This window comes from Orbicella faveolata, unplaced genomic scaffold (assembly GCF_042242905.1).
Source record: "Orbicella faveolata isolate gen_17 unplaced genomic scaffold, um_ofav_v1 contig_46, whole genome shotgun sequence".
NCBI lineage: Eukaryota > Metazoa > Cnidaria > Anthozoa > Scleractinia > Merulinidae > Orbicella > Orbicella faveolata.
Genome location: NW_028301576.1, coordinates 21,391,532 through 21,415,927, shown reverse-complemented (window position 1 = coordinate 21,415,927; position 24,396 = coordinate 21,391,532). Strand labels below are relative to the sequence as shown.

The following is a 24,396-nucleotide window of genomic DNA, read 5'->3' as shown; positions in this document are numbered from 1 at the left end:
TGATTATTCTGGATATCACAAAAACCTCATCAGTCCAATAATTGTTTATAATCATGGTGCTGACTTACAGATTAATGAAGCCGCCTTGGTGCAGTTTTTTGATCCGTGTCTTCCCGATATCTGATCAGGGTTCTAACAGAAGTTTTCAGAGGCGTCTAATAAAGCATAACTGGCGACGTAAATTAAAGTGAGGCCCGGTTCGCCCGAAGGGGGAAGCCAACGTACGGGCTCCGGGGGTATGTTCCCCCAGGAAATTTTGAACTTTTATGGACCTTTTGTTTTTGTAAACTCGTGTGTAAGGAGACGCCGAAAACGAAATCCACATTCGTAAGAGTGGAGATTAATCGCGCTGAAATTAACGCAAGCAACTACAGTAATGGGCCGACTTCTGTTTTATTTAAAAGAACACCAGAATTTATTTTGGAACTGGCATTTCAAGAAGATTACTGTATTTTCTCGATTAATAACCCTGTAAACCCCTTTAGCTTTTGTTTCAAATTTGGCCGGCTGGGCCAGGCATACTTTATTTTGTTTATTCTTTATATTCTATGATAATTTTTGCTGCCGTTTCTTGACGTCCTACTTACAGGTAGCCGGCTTTTAATTGAGCAAATACGGCAACTGTCGCTTTTCATGGTTAAAGATACTAAGCAAAACAATCTTTATTATTTCAATATATTTTTTCAAAAGACAAAACAAAACTCCACGCAAGTTACTGCGAAAAAATAAAATAGACGCCCCATGCAAAAGAAAACCATTGCAATGCACGTTGGCTCTTGAATGGTTTTCTTTCTTACGAAATGTTTGAGAGACGCGTTTCACGCCGAGCTTCTGATTGCAATTTAAACTAACAAAATTGCGACTTCTCATTTTTACTATTTTTAGCGAATGAGGATGGTACCCTGTGTGTTCCACAAGACCCCGTGTTTTCCATACCCAGGGACCCCGTAACCCGGGACCCCGGCCCCGCGTTTTCCACCTACCCCGCCAAAGATTCAGCCAGAGAGAAGAGGGCTAAAGGTCAAAAAAAGGTGACAGCTGACAAGAAGATTCCTTCAAACTGGAAAGCATTTTTCTTAGTCAATACCAGCTATCAAGATCTCTTCCCCACTGACAAGCAGAGTTGCAAGGAAGTAAACTTTACCTCCGACGAATCCGTTGTTGAAAGCAGAGGCTCTTCTTTTATACAGAAATGCATCCACTAGGGAGTTGACACGAGGATAGTTGTTCATCTTCAACAGGTGCTGAACAATGTATACAGTCAGGTTCTCGTGCGCACAGGGGATACAGGTGTTATTGTCATAATGATAGGGCTTTTTTCATTATACAGTATTCATCCGCAGTGCAATCTAAATTTGTTCGGATATGGACAGATATGTCCAGTATATCAGTGTGAATTTCACTTACGAATTTCTTGGCCCTAAAACACATCGGGCATATTTCCCGATAGTGCTGACATATTAAACGCAACAACCTCCTGTTTCTTGCCAAGGGTAAGAAGTCTGCTTGCGACGCATAAAAGTTGTTCACTGACATGACGGAGGCATTTAATTTCCTGTAAGATCACCCGTAATATGAGTTGGCCAAGCATGATTCCATTTTCAAACTTCTAGACCGATTTACTGATCACAGTCGTTCTTTACAACAAGACCAGCAATGGGTTAAATGTAAATGAATCCCACAAAGAAATCTTCATAAACAAAAACAGACCCCAACGGGAGCATACCTCGTACACGGGTAAATTGCGTGTGTGTTTCATTTCGACCTATTCTATTGATTTTATACTAATAAATGTGTAACGAAAGGGACAGAAGTAACAAAGTTGATTTCTAATTTTGTTTATGCAGGACTTACTATTACAGCACGCTTTAAAATCGGAGAAGTTTAAGTAGAGAAGTAGCATCTCGGTACACAAGCCTGGTACACAAGCCTGTAGATGGTTTCTTCACCAGAGGGATGGGCTAGAGTGACATGAATGGCAGGTGGAAACCTGTGTGGATGGCCCTTCCTATTGCTGGTTTGCACTGTCACACCATCGAAAATAAAAATCCTAACCGTCCAATAAATCAGCAAAGTGAAGAACCTGGGATATGATTGAAATATAAACGGCCTCGCCAAGATTTAGGTCTAGCGGTCTTTCATTTGCGCATTATTCGGAAAGGTGTCTCATCCAAATTTATAGAGCTTTGTGTGGAGACGCCATGTTGGTGTATCTCGGAGGGGCACCAACATGGCGGCTTGAAGTAACAGAAACATCCGTCATTGAGTTTTGCCATTGAAACGAAAGGTTGTAACTCTAGAACTCCAACGCATTAAAATCAATTCTCATTCTATTGAAACAACTATTCAGTTAGCATAAACTTGAGCGATAACTCATTTTCCGACCTACGCGAGGGCCTTCTCGGGCCGTCATTTTAATGTCAGGGAACGCATAAACTTGGAAAATTAAATTTGCTCTATAACAAAATTTGAAACCCTGTCGAGCTTAAACGTTGGAAAACGTCAAGTTATTAAAGGGTCTTAGATCTGATTAATTTTAAACTTCAGAAGGATTGGTCATTTTTACTTTTGGAAAATGGTGACGTCACCTGAAAACCGGCAATAGGAGCCAAAGCCTGCCTTGAACTCCTTACATGTGGCTGCAAAGGATATGCTGGCAGATGCAAATATTCCAAAGCTAATCTCCTTCTATTAAGATCATTAACCTGATCCTAATAGAATTGGTTCAAAACTCCATGTTACCTGTCAGTTGTCAAGTTGCTTTTGATAACTGGAAACACCCAGACACCCAACCCCGAATACTTGATTTGATTTCAATCAAGCTTGCCGTAAATCTATTTTCAACGTACGACTTTCAGTTTTAAAAATAAATATATCAACACAGGATGTATGTGCTCTTCTTTACTCTATTCTGTAATGACATTGTTCGTCTACATTTAGTGTGCGCAAGAAATATCGGCACGTGATTGTCTCGTGACGACATCATAAGTACAGGTACTATTTCTTTGTGAAATGAAAAGAGTACTCAAATAATTATTTCTGTTTCTGAACAAATTGTTACCGATTATAAGCATCTGACTGTTTTTCCAAAAACATGCCCGCAGATATGAACCCCTTCATTCATGTAACCTCTGATTTTGTTGTTGTTGTTGTTGTTGTTGTTGGCTTTCCTAATGGCAGCACCTTGTAAGGCTTAGCTGGCATGAAATGTAGAGAACTTATTTCTGTGCGTTTCACTTATTCACTTATTTCTTTTTAATCATTTATCGCTACCCCGCTCCCCCCTGCTTTATTCAATTGGCGTTAAGTTTAGCCCAGGCTACACTCGTCTGAATTTCAGTTCGCGCCGTGACTCGGAGAGGGCGCTGATCTATTAACGTTCTACTACTGCTGTCTAAAGGAAGTCTGCCCGAGGACATCATTAAGTCCAATGAAGGCGCAAGTCTAACGCTTTGCTGGCAAGCGTCGTTCATTATCGTGCATGAGATGTACTGAGATGTTCTGAAACGGGATGTTATTTAGCCCCGTAATATTAGGCCGTTAGCACTGTGGTGATAATGTCGTGCTCGCTTTAGACAGCAAAGAGCTTTAGCGCTAACTGCATCAATTTGGACTTAGAAGCGCAATGTACTAGACATTTCTAGCTGCTGTTGGCGTTACCTGGGTTGAACTTTGATGTAGCTTAAGACTTTCCCACTCGATGAAAAAAAAATACAAGTACATCCGGGACATTGCTATTTGCGAGCAAAACATGGCCACAAACCGAGTGAATAAAATCTCGTCAAAGGCCGATCGTGGGTAGAATTTCCTTGGTTCATCAATTTTAGGCGTTTTCGGCCTGGGTAACTATCAAAACTGTCTTTAATTCGGAAGTGCAGAAGAGATTTTTTCTGTGACTTCCGGTCGATAATTGAAGTACCGACAACTTCCGCAGTGTTCGTTTACTCATAATTATGGCCTAGTTTGTTTCACGTTCAATCGATTCCGATGTAGGAAGCTCTTTTTCAGTCCATTTAGGACGATGCAGGCGTTTAGAAAGCTGTAGATCAGCTCTCCGCCGAGGTTTGATATGTGTGCGTTTGTGTTGATTTAGACGCGAATTTCATGTTGGAAGCTCTCTTAATTGTACAATTCATGATTCAATGAAAAGACGGTGAATTTAGTCTTCCTGGCCTCAAAAGGCATACAGGAGTGATATTCCGTTTTATTTGAGCTACGATAAGCCTTGTTGAAAGCTATCGTTAGGACATAATCGTATCAAGAGTGTCAGTGACAAGTCAAATTCTGTGGCTATGTTTTTGCGAATACAGACAGACATATTTTAAAACATTTAAATGTACATGCTCCGTTTTCACGCTAGCAAAGAGTGACGCAAAGGAATTACTGCCATGCCCCCACCCCCCAGATGATCAGATCATGTGGCACCATGCCTAAATTTGCTTGCAGTATCGTAACGAGTTTGTGTGCCAAATAGGGTTAAAGATGTGCTTTCTTCCAGTCGGTAACGATTTTTCTTCCCTTAACCACCTCACTATAAAGCGTGAAGTTTAATAATACTTCGAGAAAGAATTGAAAATCGTTATTTGGAGTAAATTTCAGTTAAAATTCTACTAAAACGATTAGATTCTTCGCTCTTAATTTCTTTTAGGTGATAGTTGATGAGCCTGAAGATCTCACCATGCAACTATCACCCCATAGAAATCGACAGCGAATAATCTAATCCTTAAATAGTTTACAGTTAATACTTTGGGATTTGCAAACCCTATTTTAGACCCTCTTTAGAGAGCTAGAGATACGCTCCGCCGGGGTTTTGATATGTGTAGGTTGTATGTAGGTTATTGTATTAATCTAGACTTACAATTTAATGTTGAAAACACTGCTAGTTAAAGTGGTACTATGATCAAATTTTTCCCCCTTGATTCTTTAAGTGTATCACATAGAATTCCATGAAAGAATAAAAATGCCGTTTACCATTTGTAAATATTTGCATTAGTTCCGGAGATATTTAAGTTTGAAAAATGTGTAATAAGATATGCGAATGAATGACTGATGATGTCATACACTCAAACCAATATTATATCAGACAAACAGACAGACAGACAGACAAATTATTTCAACACGGTATCTCTTCGATTAAAAAGAATTAGTTTCCAAGAAAGCCGTGCCAAGAAATTGCTAAAAACAATACAATTACAAATTGTCATGATATATCACGTATATAAATGGAGCTATCTCGGTCAATTTGTAGCACAGACCATTGGTACTTGGTAGCCTTTATTTCTACAAGAAACACACCTATGGCCTACGGCTGTACAAAAATTATGTTCCCATGGCAACTCGCTCTTTTCCAGTCCCCACCCACTTGATTTCGATATCTTAGTAATTTTCAGCTCAAAGAACATTAATCGAGGCCGAGAACTCGAATAAACATATTAATATGCTTGCCGGATCATGCATATGAGGCACCACAAACAAAATCAAAATGGAACACCAAATGGGCCAGAAAAGTCTTTAATATTGGAGAGGTCTGGAAACCAGTACGTTGCCATGGTAACAAAACTGTTAACCTGGTATTGTGGAGCACATTTAGTAGAGTCTTACTGCAAAGAATCAAACATTTCTGATACAAATTGGCTGAGATATCTTTCTTTATCATATTTGATCAAAATTTGGTTGATTGTATGATGTCATCACTTAGCTAATTTGCATATTTTAAAAACTTGAATATCTCTGGAACGAAAAGAGATACTTGAAAATAGAAAACAGCATTATCTTCTTATACAGACTACTTGTTTATGTTTTAAAATGGCTTAGATTTTCGTCCTAGCACTCCTTTAAATATGCCCAACACATGATTCAATGTAAAGACCGTGAAATAAGGGACCGTTCATTTTTTATAAGGTAGGGGGGGCTGGTGGGATTTGGGGGGGGGGGGGGCCATGCGAAAAAAATGGCTTTCGAGGGGGGGCCATCCCAAAAAAATAAGGGAAAAAGGGGGGGTCACGGGAAATATTTTAGTACAACTTTAAAATGGGATAATGTTTGAATATCAAAAAAATTGCTACAGAATAAACATAGAAGGCAGGATACAAATTTATTACAAACTTTCCTTCTGCTTTAAAAAACATTTGGCGACAAAAAGCATTTGTAGCTATTGAAAAGAAGTATTTAACACTGTTATTTTCGAATGCAACTTTCACTGCCACTCATCTTCATCTTCGCTGTCGTCGAGTTCTTCGTCGCCGCTGGTGCTGCTATGGGAGTCTCTTTCACCAATGCTACAAGCAGCAGCAATGCTTTCCGTCAGAGTGTACTCTTCAGGGTACATGAAGGTGTAAACATAATCTCTGACTTCCTGCTCAAGGTTGGTGGTGATTCTGCTTCTTGCAGCATTGGTGAAATAATTCCCTTCCATTGGACTGAAAGAGTGTGGAATCGTGTTCCTTTACATCTTTCAATATGACATTCAACTTTTCCACCATTGCTCTGTGCTCTTTGATGGAGAAGTTCAGTTTTCTTCCATCACTGGGCTTCAACCGGTACCCTGGCATGGAAAACTCACTCGCCCTTTCTGAACAGCCATCCGCACTTAGAAAGATTGCTTCTTTTGCTTGTAAGATGTCAAACTGCCTGGATCGTTCAGCTGTAAACCTTTTCTTAAACGACTCGTCGCTTTCGCCATTATTGCGCATTTTGGAATGAGCCTCTTTCATGATGCTCATGTAGTAATGCGCTCTTTTCTCGATTGGATTAACAATATAGCCAAGGCTTGTTTTCCGGAGACCCTGAGGTATGGTTGTATCATCAGCAGAGGAGGAACTAGTGACCTACCAGAAAAGGAAAGACGATTTTTTTGTTTATTATATTGAACTGATATTATTGAATGATCATGGTTCGTGTAACCATTTAATGTTGTATTCGTGTAGTGAAATGTAGACCTAAGTCAAACGATATATTAAAAGACACATACTATTTTAAAAATGTTCAAACAGTTTTAGGTGCTATCTTTACAATAGGAAAATACAGAAGTTTCTCATTATAAAAGTGAAGCATACATGCATTTTTAATGTCTAGATAAAAATAGGAACACTGACAAGAAATTGACTCTTACCGGCTCATCTTCTTGTACTTCAACAGCTTTCTGTTTTACCTGCACAGGGCAACATTTATACATGCCTATCACTAGAGTAGAGGAAAAAACCTTCCAAATAAAGACATCTGTAAATTAAATGTAAGAATGTGTTTCACACAACACATCAACAGATTTCCAGTTTTTTCACAAAACTTCATACTTGGTTCAGTATCACCTTGCAGGAGCAAGGAAAGACTCTGTTCCAGGCCACTGTTACTTCCGTAAGATTGAGAAGTTTATGAATGAGCACTACGAGGAGGGGGAGAACTACATGGAGGTTCTAAAGTTGTCCTGTCAAGAAAAGGTAGGAGAAATTTGCTCTTTTTGTTGTGAATGGACTAGACCACCCATAGAAAGATACCCTAAACCAGTTCCTGACCATTCCTGCCTACCGGAATACCACTACCTCTCCTACCAGAAGACCCCAAAAGAAGGGCGTGATCCAGATGACTGGCAGCCAAGGGTCCAAGCGAAGAAAGAGCATGGAAGTGGCAGGCTGGTTTTATCTGACCCAGAGAGCGTTGCTCTATTTGCAGATAAGTTTATTGTCAAATCAAAGTTTGTGGTGGATTATCTTCAGCATCTTGAAGTGCTGGAATTTAAAAGGAAAAAGAGAGCAGAAGAAAAGGCAAAGTTAAGTAGGGACGCAAAAGATAAATCATATGAGGATTATCCTTGGACTGAGTTGTGCGAAGATCTAACCAAGCTTAAAAAGCTACGTGTTCCGGAACTAAACAAGTACTTGAACCACCACGGGCTGAAGCAGCATTTGAAAAGCAGCAAGAGTGAGAAAGTAAAGGCAATTGTAAGACATTCATGCTTGCAGCAGAAGAGTCCTCTCAGAGCTGGCCAACCAACACTGAGAAATGCAAGGACATTGACACAAAATGACAACAGGGCAAGTGCTGACAGCAGTGAAACGGATGAAAGTGACAATGATGAGTATGACAGTGATGCCATTGACTCTGGGGGAGAAGATGACTCAAGTGATGTCATTCTTGCATTCATCAATTCAGATGAGAAAGATGCCAATGAGAGGCCAAATGCCACACGCTCAGGGCAAGCCATAACTAGGAGATCTGAAATTGACTTCTCTTTCTTTTGATTTGTTTTATAAACAACAGCTCTCTGTAGTAGAGGGATTGTAAATATTGTCTTCATAGTGAGTACAATAACGTGAAGTAGGGGGATAATAGAGAAATATTAAAAAAGTTGAAATCTAAATATTGTTTGTTTAATTTTTTTTGTGGGGGGGGGGGGGGTCATCCCAAAAAATGACCGCTATAAGGGGGGGCCATGTGAAAAAATTGGTAAGCTGAGGGGGGGTCATGCGATTTTTACATGGTGCTTCCCAAATCCCACCAGCCCCCCCTCCCTCATAAAAAATGAACGGTCACTAATTCATTGTTTCTGGCCTCAAAAAGACATTAGCATTGCCGGAAGCTAGCTCTGGGACGCGAATGTATCAAGATTACCAGGGAGTTGTCAAATTCTGTTTTTGCGAGTACAGACAGATATATTCTTTCATATCGTAGAATTCCGAATGTAACGCCCCCCCCCCTGAAAATAACGCCTCTCGAGAGTAACGTTATTTCTTTACCTTCCTATTGAATTCCGAAAGTAACGGGCCACCTGAAAGTAACAGGCCACCGGAAAATAGCGGCCCTTTGAAGAAGTCACTAAAAGATAAACTTTTTGTTCTCAAGCGCCATGCGAATGGAACAGTCTGACTGCAGGACTGAACAACTTGAAGAGTTATTTGGAATTTTATTTCGAATTATAAAATGTTCGAGTAATTGCGCGCGCTGTGATTGGTCAGTTCGAGTTCATTATAGCTCCATAAAGTACTCTGCTTACGTCACGCGCGTGCATTATAACTCAACATATGCACGCAAGCTACGTCACGAAAATTTTGCCCTGGACAAAATTTGAGAATCAGCTAGTCCGTCCGCCATTATGGCTGAAGAATTTCCACGGTTTCAACTCGGGTTCGAATTCCTCAACGCCGAGAAAAGTAGCAGCGTTAAGGAGTCTCAAAATGAGGCACCTGTTCCAAAGAAAAAACGGTTTGCAGAACTGACAGAAGCGGAGAGAAACCGGCTTTTGGTGGAAACGCAAGCAAAGTCTACGAAGAGCTCGACAAATTGGGCAGTAAACGCTTTCAAAGGTATGAATTTACGTAAACATGACTACAATCCAATACACATCTCAAACACTAAAACTTAAAACCTGTTGTAATTTAAAAGGCAGAATGACGAAAAAAGCATATTACAATGCTTCCTAAATAATGAGTTATACTGGCTTGTCTACATCTTTGTCAACAAAAAGCAACATTTCACTTGTTTATACAATTAAATGTTTTCTAGCAGCTGTTGCGTATATCATTTAACAGTTAACCACTCGAAATACGCTTGCAACACTTAAAGGCTGAGTTGGAAAAAATGTTTTCTTTTCCTAGAATGGGGTGCACAAAAAGTTCCTGTACTGCCAAAACTAGAGGAAATGAGCGACGAACAACTTGACAACAGTCTGTCACAGTTTTATACAGAAGCACGAAGCAAAACGGGTGAAGAGTACAGCAAGTCGTCCTTAATTACGTTCAGAAATGCAATAGAGAGGCATTTGAACAACCCACCTTACAACAGAAGTTTGAAGCTAAATTCTTCAACGTTTTCAAATTCCAACCGTCTGCTGAACGCCAAAATTAAGAGCCTGAAACAGCAAGGGAAGGAAAATGTGCAGCACAAAGAGGCCATGCCAGTTGACGACTTGCAGAAATTGAAAGCTGGTCCAGTATTAAGCCTTGCAAATCCATGGTCTTTGCTGAGAAACGTGTGGTTCCATGTTGTTCTCTACTGGTGTAGAAGAGGTCGTGAAGGGCAGAGAAATTTGAAGCCGACGAGTTTTGCATTTGAAGTAGACGAGCAAGGCAAGCGCTACGTTACTATGACCCACGACGAGACCACCAAAAACCATCCCGGTGGACTTCAAGACCGATCCAGCTTTGAGAAGACGGCTCGTATGTACGAAACAGAGAGTGAGAACGACGGCTACCGAGCGCTGAGCTTGTATATCTCCAAGCTGAATCCGAAATGCGAAGCCTTATTTCAGCAACCTCGACGCGACTGGAATGAATCCGCCATCACACCCGAAATCTGGTACGAAAACCGCCCGCTTGGTGTCAACACTCTTGGAAACATGATGAAAGAAATAAGTACAAAGGCCAAGCTTTCCAAAGTTTACACAAATCACTGTGTTCGGGCGACAGCGATAACCTTGTGGTCTCAAGCCGGTTTGTCAGATCGCCACATCTGCCACATTTCGGGACACAGAAACCCGAATAGTCTCCAGCATTACAATTCTCGTCCGTCGTCTATCCAGCTCAGGAAATGTAGTGATGTCTTGTCTACTGCTCTACAAGGGGCCGACCAGACAAAACAGAAATCTCCACAATGCGATGAGCCTTTTAGTCAGCCAAAAGCAGCAGAAGTATCAGGCAGAGTGGTTGAAACGCACAGCCGATCATCCACCACAACGATCCACAGCGAAATGCTTGGCGGCATGTTCAATTCTTGCACAATCGGTTCAATGCAAATCAATCTTTATCCTCCTCAGAGCAAAAGTCAGTGAACTGGGGAACTGCTTCAGCTTTCGAAGATTCTTTTTGCTGTAATAATTTCTTTAGAAGCGTTCTGACTTTTTTTAGAAAACGTTTGTTTCTTGCCACAAAGGGAACGGTTTTACTTTTCATTCAGCATTTAAGCCAATAAAAAGAAAGCATGTACATGTAAGGAGAATACTTATTTTGATTAATTAAAATTCGCAATCCTTTTCTTGTTTAATATGTCTTTATGTTAATGTGGTGGTTTACATTTTATAAAAGAAATAAAAAAACTTGCCCTTCGTGCATTGTTGAGTTATATAAGCACTTGGGAATTTTTAAGAACACTCGAGAAGTGCGAGAAGCACTCGGCTGCGCCTCGTGCTTCTCTATGCACTTTTCTCGTGTTCTTAAAAATTCCCGCGTGCTTATATAACTCAACAATGCACTCGGGCGCGTTTTTTATTTCTATACTAAACTGAATGTTTCTTGAATCTATGGTTTATGAGCTGTATTCTTCTAACAAGAGAGCCTTATGTCTTGTAACAAGAGAGCCAAATGATAATACTGCAGTGTATCGAGGTGTAATGAGTTACGCTGCGATATAATGCAACGGTAACCATTATACTTACGCCCATAAGCACGAACGATTAGGGCCTTTTTTGGTTTATACAGTCTGTTTCGTTTATGTGGGTGATTAGGAATATACAAAATACGAAACTTTTAATTCCATGTGTTACGTGTGCGCTTTGTCTGAAACGAATGTTACCGTGCAAACGTTTTTTAACCTTCCGAAAGTAACGGCTATCCCAAGTAGCGGCCCCTTTTGCCTGCTAATTCCGACAGTAACAAGGGCCGTTGCCTTCAGAATTCTACGGTAATCTTAAAATGTAGCCAATCTCAATCTCACTATTCCTTCAAAAAGGGTTTTACATATATGAAAAAGCGTATCCATTTTAACACCGTAAGGAAGAACGGGACATAAGCAGATGTAGAAGCTGAAGTGATACTTGTTGTAACATCAATATTTACATGATCCTGAAAACATTGGTCAGTTGACCATTTGCCATTACCACCGCTCATCCTTGGGTACTTGATGGCGCTGATCGGGCATAATACCACGGCTTTAATCACTCACCATACCTGCATGCCCTCTGAGCTACGCCCAACAACCTGTTGTTACTTTTTGCTGATGTTTTCGTTAAACCTTACTTCAGTAGCGCTGTGCTCTCGTAGATTAACCCAAGCGGATTTTAAAATAAAAGGGTTCCGATGGCGTAGTTGAAACAAATTTGTCATCATGGCACACGTCGAGAAACATCTCTCCATTTCATTCCTAAATCGGGAATTTCGCCGACTTCCCAAGATATTTTTTCGACATTTAAAATCTTTGCCCGAATCAGCTCTCAAGTCAAGTTAGCGCCTGTTTTTGAAAGCTGAATATTTCGTCTTTAAGATGAAGCATCGGAACATTTTTAAATACCAGTTATACCGAATGCTTCAGACCCACAGTTCTAACGTATATCCAAGGTGTGCGAAGTATTTATTTATTTATTTATTTTACATTTTTTTGTGTGTACATGTATTTATTTGCATGCTTCGTATTTTGCCTTTATGTAGATATATGATGCGGACAAATTTAACACTTTTAAACCTTCACTCTACTTACGACGTCAATAACCTGTCTACTATTTTGTAAGTATTAAACAAGGATTTTCCTGCTCAACATCACTGTTGATATAGTAGTCTAAATTTTAGATCGAGTCCTCGACTGTGTAGAACATCATTAATTATGCGGAGTTACGAACGACACTGTTTACTTCAAGATAGAGAGAACAACTCAAAATACAGTCGTAAGCGTAAACAAGTTGTCAAGAACTTCTAGTTAAATATCGTAAGATTTTTTTTATTTTAGTAGCAATACCTTGCCAATGAGTTTCTTTCAGGGTGTACCTTTTGACTTAGACGGGTTTTTAATTGATTGTCATAAAGCCAGAACCAACGTTCTCACTCTGGCCAATCACAGAGAATACGGGTAACTGGCGTTAAAAAGCGGCGCTGGAAAGCAAATGCGAACAAGTCACTATTGGTTCTGATTTGGTTTAGAAAGTGGCACGAGCCTTTTAAACTTGCAAGCACTAGCTGCAGAAATTAAACAAACAAACAAACAAAAATGAAACAACGCAAACGAGAACTTTTTTAGAGAGAACCACAGAAGTGAATACGCGTTTTTTCTATAACAATATTGTTTTGCCGGACGAGAATACGTATTCTTGTTATTTTTTCTATTTTTTTTTTTCCGATTTTAGGCTGAAATATTCTTGTGCATATTCTTAGATCATAGCCTATGACATTTCTGTTCCGAGTGCATTTGGTGTCTGGATGGTGAATTTTGGAGCCATCCTGCAGTCACTAAAGCCTGATGTGACGCACATAACTTCTTGCAGATATGTTCTTAACATCGACCATACGGCGGCTAGTACTGTTTTTGTTGCTTTTTAGCTAGTTTTACCGTTTAGGGAAATGAAGAATTTTATACGGTTTAATTAATAAAACAATTCCGAAAACAGCATTAAGAAAATACGCGCGCTAATTGGTTAAAATTCGTGTTTCTATAACTCGATGGAAACACAGAACTAGCACAAGCTGTCGACGTAATGATGGCGCGGGCAAAGAGAATTCACATTTTGATAATCAAAGTTAACAAGTTTTTTCCCTTTTTTTTCGCCGTGGTGTTTTCTAAAAGGAATAGAAAACATGTTCTCTGTGTTTCTATCGAATTATAGAAACACTCGTGAAAGTTTGGGAGAACTCAAAAAGGCTGTTGAAGCACTCGCCTGCGGCTCGTGTTCCCACAGCATTTCTCGTTCCCCCAAACTTCCACTCGTGTTTCTATACCTCGATAGAAACACGGCACATGTTTTCTATTTCTTGAGTATTTACAAATTGTCATCACACAAAATTATACTCTTTTCAAAATATTAGTCTGGGGTGTATTCTCAAAATTTTCTAAAAATTTCGCAAATTTCAGCCTCGATATTCTTATAAAACATATTATTATAAAAAAAAAAAACAAGAGGAAAGAGTGTAATGATTTCTTTGTCTTTCGTAGAAACATGGCCGAAGGAAACATTGACGAACTGATATTTATGAACGCAGGCAACGCACGTTTCAGAATTCGCATGTATGTAAAATTTCGTGGAGACCTTTGATTTAATTGCATTAACTTGTGCTTATTACAGGACTTCTCAGTCGTACCCTTGCATTAATGTGTTTTTGTCTTTGATTTTAGTGGGTTGGGGAAAGATGACAATGACTATATCGATATCGCAAGTGATTATTGGGCTCGTAATACCTTATTCGAGGCTTTTGCTGGAGCTGGATTTGCCAGAAGGAAAGACCAAGATAATAAATACAAGCTACTTCCATGTCCCAAGGGAACGTTTGTCAATTCATTTGCCACCACCCATAGTCAACTTGTGTGCTTGGAATGTCCTGCAGGTAGTTATAATATCTTAACAACTCGTCAGAGCTATTGCATTAAATAACGGTTGCACAGGCATTTATTACATTTTTTTTATATATATATTTTTGTTTTAGTCTCTTTTTTGTTTACGATTGCCGTTATGACATAAACAATACAATGTAATACGATAGTAGCTATGAGATAAAACACTTTGACAAAACCACTTCTAGACTTGAGAGCTTATGTGTGGTTGTCGCAAGTTGCGCTGTACGAATGACATGGAAACTAACAGAAATGAGATAGCTTTAATGGTTCAGACTTCTTATATTGTTTCACCTGATTCTTACTTTCAGAAATTCTTATCAAAGCTTGAATAAGATTTTCCAAGTAAATAAAGTGAAAGGGCTACTTACAAAAACTGTCTGGATCAGTAGTGCAGCTTCGAATTAACAAAAAAGATTCGTCTGTGCAGTGCTAGTCTCAATCTTAAGTAAATTATTTACAAAACATCTTAGTGAAAGTGCTGAAGCGTAACTCAAAACAGTGTAGAGTGTTTTATATTAGCTCATGTTCTCACTGGCATTTTCAGATACTATAGTTCCGAGTGAGACCTATACTGTACAAATGCGTCTTTAGTCTTTATATTCAGTGGTATACTTCCTGTTTAACTCTAGGCTGGACTATCGGAGGTAAGGAATAAATAGCAGTATCAGCAAAGGGTGATGTCATGCCATATATGACCTAACTTGTTCAATCAATGTCATCTTGCCGCAGGTGGCTTCTACTCTGACACTGAAGCCTTTGTTAGCGAAAGTTGCCGTCAGTGTCCTAATGGCACTTTCGTCTCCACACCACCTGGAAAGATGATGGGAGATTGTAATCCTTGTCCGGAAGGTGATAAATTACTGGAAATCTGTTATCTGTAAAGCTTTTTTTTTTTTTTTTCTGAAAGCTCCATTATCGGGAAAATCTAGCATTCAAGTCTTGTGTGACCTTGCATGACTATGGCTTCTAAATGCAACCACCAAAAAAACAAAAAAAAATGTATATTTATCCATTGATTTAAATTTGAAACTAAACTATAAATACCCTGTGTATGTAGGTTTGTTTGTTTCATTTTTTGTTTTCTTTTGTTTTGTTTTTTTTCTTTAAACAGGAACAAATACCCTAACTTTCGCTGGGTATCGCGCTTGTAAATGTTTAAAAGGTCATCACCGTACTCATCGGTTTGAAGGTTGCAAGCTTTGTGAAGATGGATTACACTGTGACAACGAATCTGTTACTCTAAAGACCGGTTATTGGTGGAAATGGAGAAACGAAACTTACAAACTCCTTTACAAAGATTTTGCGATGAGCCTCGTTAATATAACTTACACTCCTGGCAAAAGCATCAACTTCTCAATAACTAATCATTCCCTCAATAAGTTCCCACACCCCGTGCCGAAGTCATACAAATGTCCGAGAGAAGAGTCGTGTAAGGGAGGTCAAGATTCATTATGTGCCACAGGCTACCAAGGTCCATTATGCGCGGTATGCAGTCCTGGTTACTATAAACAATTGCAAACATGCCGGCTGTGTCCAACCAAAAAATGGATGACTGTCCAGCTGTCAATCATAGCGACAGTAGCTGCAATAGTCCTTGCTGTTATAATTTGGACAAGCAAAAGGAAGAGCAAGAAAAAAGTGGGACGTTCTTCAGTGGATATCATTCTCTGCAGGCTAAAAATTGTTATTGGCTTCTACCAAGTCACAAATGGAGTTCTGGAAACATTTTCATATATAAAATGGCCAGGCGCTCTTGAGGTTATTGGAAGATACTCCGAGATATTGCAGATGAATGTTTTCCAGGTGGCACCAATTCATTGTCTCTTGCCAAATGCAAGAATGAACGCCTTTGCAGACGTGTTTGCCATACTCGCGATGAATGCTGCTGCCATCCTGATGTCTGTCCTTGCTTTTGGACTAAGAAAGTTATTTCTACTGCGAAGCGCTTTGAACAGACAACAGAAAGAAAAAAAGGTTGCCCAGACTAAAGAGGTGATTTACCGAAACTCGTTTTTCTTCCTTTTCCTGACGTATCTCAGTACGTGCTCGAAGACAGCACAAGTAGTTCCACTTGCCTGTCGCAAACTTTGCATCGACGAAGAAGACGAAACATGTGACGAATACCTCAGAGCAGACTACAGCATGAACTGCAACAGTCAAGAGTACAATCGTTCGGTCATCGTTGCATACTGCGCCGTATTTTACATCATCTTACTTCCCACTGCCTCGCTGATAGCTCTTTGGAGACAACGTAAGGTGCTTCGTGGAAACGTACTCGACGCCGAGAGTGAAGCTTTGGAGCCTCAAGAGCAAGCCACGGGAAATGCTATCAACACCGAAAATGAAGATTTGGAGCCTCAAAAGCAAAACACGGGAAATGTTATCCACGCCGAAAATGAAGATCTGGAGCATCAAAAGCAAAACGCAAGGAATGCTATCCACACCGAGAATGAAGATTTGGAACATCAAGAACAAAACGCGGGAAATTTAATACATGCCACGAATGAAGATTTGGAGCCCCAAGAGCAAAACATGGGAAATGTTATCCACGCCGAAAAGGAAGATTTAAAACATCAAGAACAAAACGCGGGAAATTTAATCCATGCCGATGCCGAGAATGAAAACTTGGAGCCTCAAGAGCAAAACACGGGAAATGTTATCCACGCCGAAAATGAAGATCTGGAGCATCAAAAGCAAAACGCAAGGAATGCTATCCACACCGAGAATGAAGATTTGGAACATCAAGAACAAAACGCGGGAAATTTAATCCATGCCAAGAATGAAGATTTGGAGCCCCAAGAGCAAAACATGGGAAATGTTATCCACGCCGAAAAGGAAGATTTGGAACATCAAGAACAAAACGCGGGAAATTTAATCCATGCCGATGCCGAGAATGAAAACTTGGAGCCTCAAGAGCAAAACACGGGAAATGTTATCCACGCCGAAAATGAAGATTTGGAACATCAAGAACAAAACGTGGGAAATTTAATCCATACCGATGCCGAGAATAAAGATTTGGAGCCTCGAGAGCAAAACACGGAAAATGTTATCCAGGCCGAAAACGAAGATTTGAAACATCAAGAGCAAAACTCGGGAAATTTAATCCATGCCGAGAATGAAGATTTGGAGCCTCAAGAGCAAGCCACGGGAAATGTAATCCACGCCGAGAATGAAGCTTTGATGCCTCAAGAGCAAGCGAAGGGTAATATAGTCCACTCGGAGAATAGAGCTTTGGAACATCAAGAGCAAGCCACGGGAATTGTAATGGGATTACGATTCCTCTTCGAAAACTATCATTCCCGTGCATGGTACTGGGAGTACATTGAAATGATTCGCAAGCTTGTTATGACGGCTGCTCTTATCTTTTTGGGTGGAGAGAGCAGGGCCTATGTTGGATTAGCCTTCGTCACCTCAGGACTTTATGTGGTGTTGTTTTCCCTCATCAGCCCTATGGCAGATCCATTCGAGAACAGGTTAATGCTGTCATCTCTGTCTGTCACATTCCTTAATTTGGGCATAGGAGCTGTAAGTAGAATTCCTGAAGAGGGTATGTCATCATCCTCCATTGACCCATACGTGGACGGCATCACGTTCAACATACTGGTGGTTGGAGCTAATACGCTAGTGATCACCCTTCTCGTTGGTAATTATTGATTCGTATATTATCTGCCAGTATAGAATGAATCATTTATTTACAATCAGCTTGTCAGCTTGCCCCTAAGTGAGTTTTGTTAACCCGTGGAACAACCTCTAAAACTTATTGCTAAATAGAAAACCACGGACTAATTAAGTAGTCTAATAGTGTTTTATTGTGAAGTAGCTTGAACTGACAAACAAAAAGAAAAAATATATATATTCACAAAATGGTAGAAAACTGACGAAGCTAGTACTCTGACCAAAATTTCAAAAGGCCAGACGATGGCATTTTGCCAAACTAGAATTCTGTCGACGTGAATGAAAAAATATCTAAAAAAAGAGTCTGTGTAACATTTCGAAATCATGTGAGCTACTTTTAAAGTTCAAGTAACTGAACAATTATAGTTTTGGATTACCAAAAGGAATTAGTATATTCTCAGCTCCGACTATTGCATTTCTAGCTCTCTAATTGGCTCAAAAACTCCGACTATGAGCCATTAGTCGGAGTTTTACCTAATATGGAAAATAATGCGCCAAGTTTAAAAATTTTCCGCACGAAGTTTTTAACTTCAGCTCTCCATAATGGCCGATACTGGCAGGTTTCAGGAGCTGTCTCCCTCTAAACTTCAAGAGATATTAGACAATGCTATCCCAGAAAAAACGAAGAAAGCCACAAAGTTCGGCATGAACATATTTAATGGTACGTATGTGGGAGTTTTACTCAAAAACTAGCAACAATTGTTACGTTCACTGTCGATATTTTGATAATTTATTCGTAACAACGACAAAAATTCTTACCTCGTTATTTACAGAATGGCTGTCAAGTCCTGTTGCCACAAAATTTTCGAAACGAATTGAAGACATGTCCAAAGAGGAGCTAAATGAATGCCTTAAATGTTTCTACACCTCCGCAAGGAAGAAAGACGGGAGGTATTACAAAAACACATCCATGAAGTCCATTCGAGCCGCCATAGATCGCTTTCTTCGCTCGCCACCAAACAACAAGCCTTTTTCTATCATCTCCGACGCTGTGTTTACCGAAGCCAATAAAGTTTTGGATGCCTTTGTAAAGGATCTCAGAAAGACGGGTAAAATAGCTGGAGTTGTCCATAAGAAAGCAGTGTCAAAAGATCAAATCCAGAGGCTCTTTGAAAGCGGCGAACTTGGGCCGGCCGACAGTCAAAATCCAGCCCAACTGCAGAGAACGGCATGGTTTTATCTCACCCTTTTCTTCGGACGACGAGGAAGAGAAAATCAGCGGCAGTTGAACCCTGGAATGCTCTCCCTAAGAACAACGCCTAGAGGTGTCGAGTATTTTGAGTTAAACAGACGACAGCCTGGTTCACTGCGCAGCACAAAAAATCATCAAGGCGGCCTTGGAGACTCTGAGGATGAATCCGACGCGAAGATCTTTGCCGTTGCTGGTTCTCAGAGGTGCCCAGTGAAAACAATCAAAAACTACCTACATCACCTGAACCCGAGTTCCGAAGCTCTTTTCCAAAAACCAAGAGACGGCCAAAGTCAGAAATTCAGTCCAACAGATGACAAAATCTGGTATTGCAACTCGCCGGTTGGCTCGAGCATGCTGGACAACATGTTGAAAAATATGAGCAGGCGAGCTGGCATAGAGCCCCATCTAACCAACCACTGCCTCAGGGCGACAGCAGTTACAGTTCTGTCTGACCATAACTGTGAAACCAGACACATAAAGTCTGTTACGGGACACAGATCAGACCAGGCGGTGGAATCGTACAATGATCGCCCATCCATAGAACAGCAAAAGAAGATGTCGCACGTTCTCAGTGATTTTGTCTCAGCCGGAGCCTCTGAAGCTTCCCCATGCACTGGTATCTCTGCAGCTGAGAAAGAAAACCAATGCCACGGCCAGCAAGAACGGCAACCTCAAAGTGAAGGGACAGTTTTAGTCCAAAATCAGTTCGTAAACACCGAGGTTCGGCAAAGCGAGCGAAGAAGCTTTCCGCAGGTTTTCTTCAACTGCAATGTCCAAGTTCACAACTACTACGGAGGCGGAGAATCAGGAAAATCTTCCTGAACTTTGAACACTATTTAAACACTTGAAAGCTTCCGAAGCGGTCTTTTTCCCTTGCATTTGAACGGTTGAATATTTCAAGGTTGATTTTGTTTAACAGTTGACCACAGTTTGTCGTTTGTGAAGCTGTCAAATTTCATTCAGCTCATTCAGTGATGTAATAATCAGGTGATCACGGCGCGCATGTGACCGGAAGTTGTATGTTTTTTTCACCGCTTTGTAAAATTGTTGAAATAAAAATCGGCGGCAAAAACCCGATTTGAGAATATACTAAAACAATTATTCCATTCGACCTTGTTGGATATGAAGTGATCATAACCAACTCGCGCTACGCGCTCGTTGGTTATTAATCACTTCATATCCAACGCGGTCTCATGGAATAATTGTTAAATAGCATTGCCTAGCCTAAAATCATCTTTAACCCTATTAAGACCGGCTTTTAGTCCAAACATTTCTCCTTTGTTGTCAATAACATAGAAAAGTGACGTCATATTACGTGGCAATAGACTGTTTTCGATAAATCAAACTTCAGCTTGGTAGTGAGGCTTAGAAGACACAAACAAAGGAAATTGAATGACATGTTTATTCATTTCTTTTGTTTGTGTCCTCTAGGCCTCACTATCAAGCTGAATTTAAATATATCGAATTGGCCTATTAGGGAAGGTTTTCGAAGGAGCCGCCATCTTGGATCAACCGATTTTCCTGGATTTTTCTAAAACGTCAGTTTTAAGTTTTGGAATTCAAAATAAGTAATAAAGTAATTCTATAAAGTTCATTTAAAAATTGACCGTAATTCCGTGAAAGCTAACTTCAAATAAAGACTACAATTTTCAAATTTGTAAAAACATGCCTGTAAAAATGTGGTTAAATTTATTTTACATAAATAATGAAACAGCTATCACGGGCCCTTTCTACCCCCGCTCCCAACCCGTTTCTCTTATATATCTGAATAGGGATAAACAATGGGTTATGCAAATCCAAAGGCGTTTGAGTGAGAGTTAAATAAACTGTCGCTTAGTGTTTCATTTTTTCTTTTTTGTTTTATCATAATTATTGTTTTTTTTTTTTTTCTCGGTCTCCTGTATTTGCATCGGTAAAATCTACAGCAATGTCAAAACCGAAAAAGAAAATCATTGGAATATCTCCACAGCAAGGGTTGACTGGCATTTTATAATTAACTTTTACTTTCGTATCGCCTAAAGGACTACTTGCGATTTTCTTCCATGGGAAAAAAAAAATACTGATTTCTTTCTTATCTTTGTCACAGTTCAGTATGCTGTATACCTCCATCGTTACATAAAACAATGGCGCAAAAATCGCCAATGGTCTTTTTCTTGTTGTCTTGCTTTGATCCTGCCACTTACCGAACTGCAGAGCGAAATAAGCGGATTGACTGGAACGAACATCCTGAAGCAACAGCTGCAAACTGGTGGAATCGACATGCCGTCGGTGTCCAGCACTTTAAAGGACAGTGGACTGGTTACGTTTGAACTCAAGGAACAAGAAACTAAGCCAACTCCAAAAGCAAGGAAGCGTGGTAAAGTGGCTCGTAATCTCAGAGAGGAAAATGAGGATAACGCGATTGGTCAGGAGAGCTTGACCGTAAGTGTTGATACTCGTAAGCGCAAACGGGTTACCTTTGACCTCAGAGACCAAGAAATTAGCCCAACTCCAAGAGCAAGGAAGCGTGATAGAGTGGCTAAAAATCCCAGGAAGAAAAATAAGGAAAACGTCATTGGTCAGGAGAGCTTGACTGTACGTGTTGACGTTCATGAGCCCAGAGGGGTTACCTTTGATCTTGAAGAAATGGCAACCAACGCAACTCCAAAGGCAAGGAAGCGTGATAGAGTGGCTGAAAATCCCAGAAAGAAAGCGGACGAAAACGTGATTGGTCAGGGAAGCTTGACTGTACGTGTTGATGTTCATGAGCCAAGACGGGTTACTTTTGATCGCAAAGAACAAGCAGCTAACCCAACTTCAAATGCAGGGAAGCCCGATGAAGTGGTTGTTACTCTCAGCGAAGAAAATGAAGAATACTTGACATGCCAGGAGCGCTTGACCGTTGATGTTTATGAGGGAGGACGGGTTACCCATAGCCTCACAGAACAAGAAGCTAACCCATCTACAGAGGAAAGGCAGCCTGGCGCGGAGCCAAGGGATGTCGAGGACACTTGGCTGTAACTGGAAGAACGATGGCTTGGTCATATCTCAGTGGACAAACATGAATAAACTCATAAACTGGACTTCGATTTCTGTCTGATCGTAATTAAAACTAAATAACTGTATTCTTGTGTTTCTATTTTTTGCACCTACTACGGTACTTACAAGATAGGAATATAAAAACAGAAGCTCTTGAAGTAACGGCAATTAGTGTCGTAACTTTCAAGAAACTTGTATCATTAAGAATAAAGGCAATATACAGTCAGGAGCAACTTGGAGACTGCTCAGTTTAATACCTCCGCCATGGAACTTTATAGAGGCATATTCAGCTTTTCGATAATTTGCTTTATTTGCTCATAATATCCATTCAAGTTTAAGTTTTGGTAGTGAAATATATTTAGCTCTAGAAAGATAGCGCGGTAACAGTTTGAGTCCGTTTTTCAATGAATATTTGCTTGCCGGCTATTCGCATTTAGCCTTTGTCTTTGCTTCGATACAATTTTTAATTTCCGCCGTAATTATTATCAATATTTAAATTTGTGTTTACTTGTCATAATTTTTAAACATTGCATTTTCAAAAGCCAACAGCAGCTTTATTTGCCAGAGTTTAGTTACAAGATATTTCCTCTGTTATTACATTTTGCCAGTTTCTAATTAAGCCTGTGGATTATTTTGCTAATAAGTTTCATGACCGAAGTTCGTTCAGTTCAATAGGACTTTGTTTAACTATCTGTTATCTGCTAACTCGTCTTATTGGAAGTTCGAACGCTTGGAGCTATGTATACTTTGGCCGTTTCGTCCAGTTTCAGTAATGAATGTTGGGTTAGTTGTTTTAAGCGAGAATTCGTTTTTTTTTTTTTAATTTAGAGTAATTTAGTTCGAACTTTCCCGTGCAAGTAACGAGCACTTGTAACAATAAATTCTTGAGCTAAAACTAGCATTTTTTAAAGGTTGCACTATCCTCAAAGGACTTCGTATTCGTTGTAATTTTTTTTCTCGTCGTTATCTTAGTGCACTTGTTATATGTTTTGAACAATAGACGCTGGTAAAAGTCATAAATAAGCGATCGCAGTCGCAAAGCTTTTTCGATAACATTTTGATTAAATTGAAAGTACTATCCAGAGAAAATAAACACTGCTGTTGGAACCAAAGCTGAGTTGTTGTTGTTGCTGCTTGTTTAGTTCGTGGTTACATCCCAGCACCCAAGAGTGTAACGGCTCTTTCTTGCAAGCGAGTGCACCGTTTGTATTTTATTTTCCCCGCAGAGACGTCGTAGGTACCTCGTTCTTCAAGCATTCAGAGTTCGCTGGTTTCAGTTCGTTTTCAAAGGAAAAAAATCCCGTTACCACTCACTTTATATAAACAGTGATTTTGCAGCTCCTTGACTGAAGCACAGTTTGCATCCGATGCTAGTTCATTGTCGAAAGCGATCGAGTGGCCTCAGATGTCGATATTTTTGTCAGTTGGTCACAATGTGACGACATACTTAAGGACCGTAACAGAAAAGTGTTAACTTTGCCAAAAGGTGGTTCAGTTTCTTTCTGTCTATCAAAATAACTTTTCCTAATTCACTTATATTACATGAACAGAACCTTATTTCAGACTTTTTAGACGTTTTATTATAAACTTTGATTTCTTCCTATCAGTATTATGCATTTACAGGAGCCATAATCGGGGACGGAGACCGTAAGTCTCGGGATTCGCGCGCACCTATGATATGGGACAATTTTTCTATTTTTAGAACAAATTGCGCCATCCTGACGTCATATATCCGCGCGGATTCACGCACGTGTCGGGGGCTCTCGCGTGGATGTTGTCACGTTGTGTGATCAAATGGTGAGAGTTGAGAGATTCTTTTGCGTATTTTTCACAGCGATGGTAGGGAATACGAACCAGGGCGCTTATATGTAGTTTTATGCTCTGAGCTAACAGAAAAGGTGGGTTTTTCAGGGTCGAAAACAAGACTTCAATCTCGCGCTGGTAATGAATACTAAGATATGCTCACGCTAGTTGTAAGCTTACGCGTATCTTTTTGCGTTTGTTCTGACTTAAGAATATAGCAAGAAAAGTCTACACTCTGGTATCGAGTTAATTTGTGAGTTTCTCAGACAATGGTTCATCATAACCAAAACCTGTTTTGACGATTTCTTATTGTTTCTGCTTGTTTGGTGAGTTTGCAAAAGTTTTTGAAAGGAAAGTCTGACACGTACCATTAGCTCATTTGCATAGTGCAGCTCGTGCACTCTCAAGTCCGAGTCGGTGTTTGAATTGTCAACAAATCTTGACAAAGATTTCTTTCGTTATCT

General features: G+C 40.0%; 4 protein-coding genes across 4 annotated transcripts; 3 read left to right on the top strand and 1 right to left on the bottom strand.

Annotated features, from left to right (window-relative positions):
* Positions 1-5,929: 5,929 nt before the first annotated feature.
* On the bottom strand, positions 5,930-7,273 carry LOC149098860 (uncharacterized). The gene is made up of 2 exons (XM_089276633.1): positions 7,112-7,273; positions 5,930-6,827 (listed from the first exon to the last, which is right to left on the bottom strand). Exons 1-2 carry the CDS (start codon positions 7,172-7,174, stop codon positions 6,360-6,362), a joined length of 531 nt encoding a protein of 176 aa, XP_089132759.1. The 5' UTR covers positions 7,175-7,273; the 3' UTR covers positions 5,930-6,359.
* Positions 7,274-9,616: 2,343 nt separating this feature from the next.
* Positions 9,617-10,974, top strand: LOC149098859 (uncharacterized). The gene has a single exon (XM_089278413.1). The coding sequence runs from the start codon at positions 9,635-9,637 to the stop codon at positions 10,760-10,762; it is 1,128 nt and encodes a 375-aa protein (XP_089134539.1). The 5' UTR covers positions 9,617-9,634; the 3' UTR covers positions 10,763-10,974.
* A 2,875-nt stretch (positions 10,975-13,849) lies between these two features.
* LOC149098858 (uncharacterized) lies at positions 13,850-22,270 on the top strand. The gene is made up of 6 exons (XM_089278750.1): positions 13,850-13,917; positions 14,026-14,234; positions 14,974-15,093; positions 15,356-16,899; positions 17,047-17,887; positions 21,198-22,270. Exons 1-6 carry the CDS (start codon positions 13,850-13,852, stop codon positions 22,109-22,111), a joined length of 3,696 nt encoding a protein of 1,231 aa, XP_089134876.1. The 3' UTR covers positions 22,112-22,270.
* LOC110064967 (uncharacterized protein KIAA1958 homolog) lies at positions 18,307-20,183 on the top strand. The gene has a single exon (XM_020772070.2). It carries the CDS (start codon positions 18,578-18,580, stop codon positions 19,931-19,933), a length of 1,356 nt encoding a protein of 451 aa, XP_020627729.1. The 5' UTR covers positions 18,307-18,577; the 3' UTR covers positions 19,934-20,183.
* Positions 22,271-24,396: the final 2,126 nt, after the last annotated feature.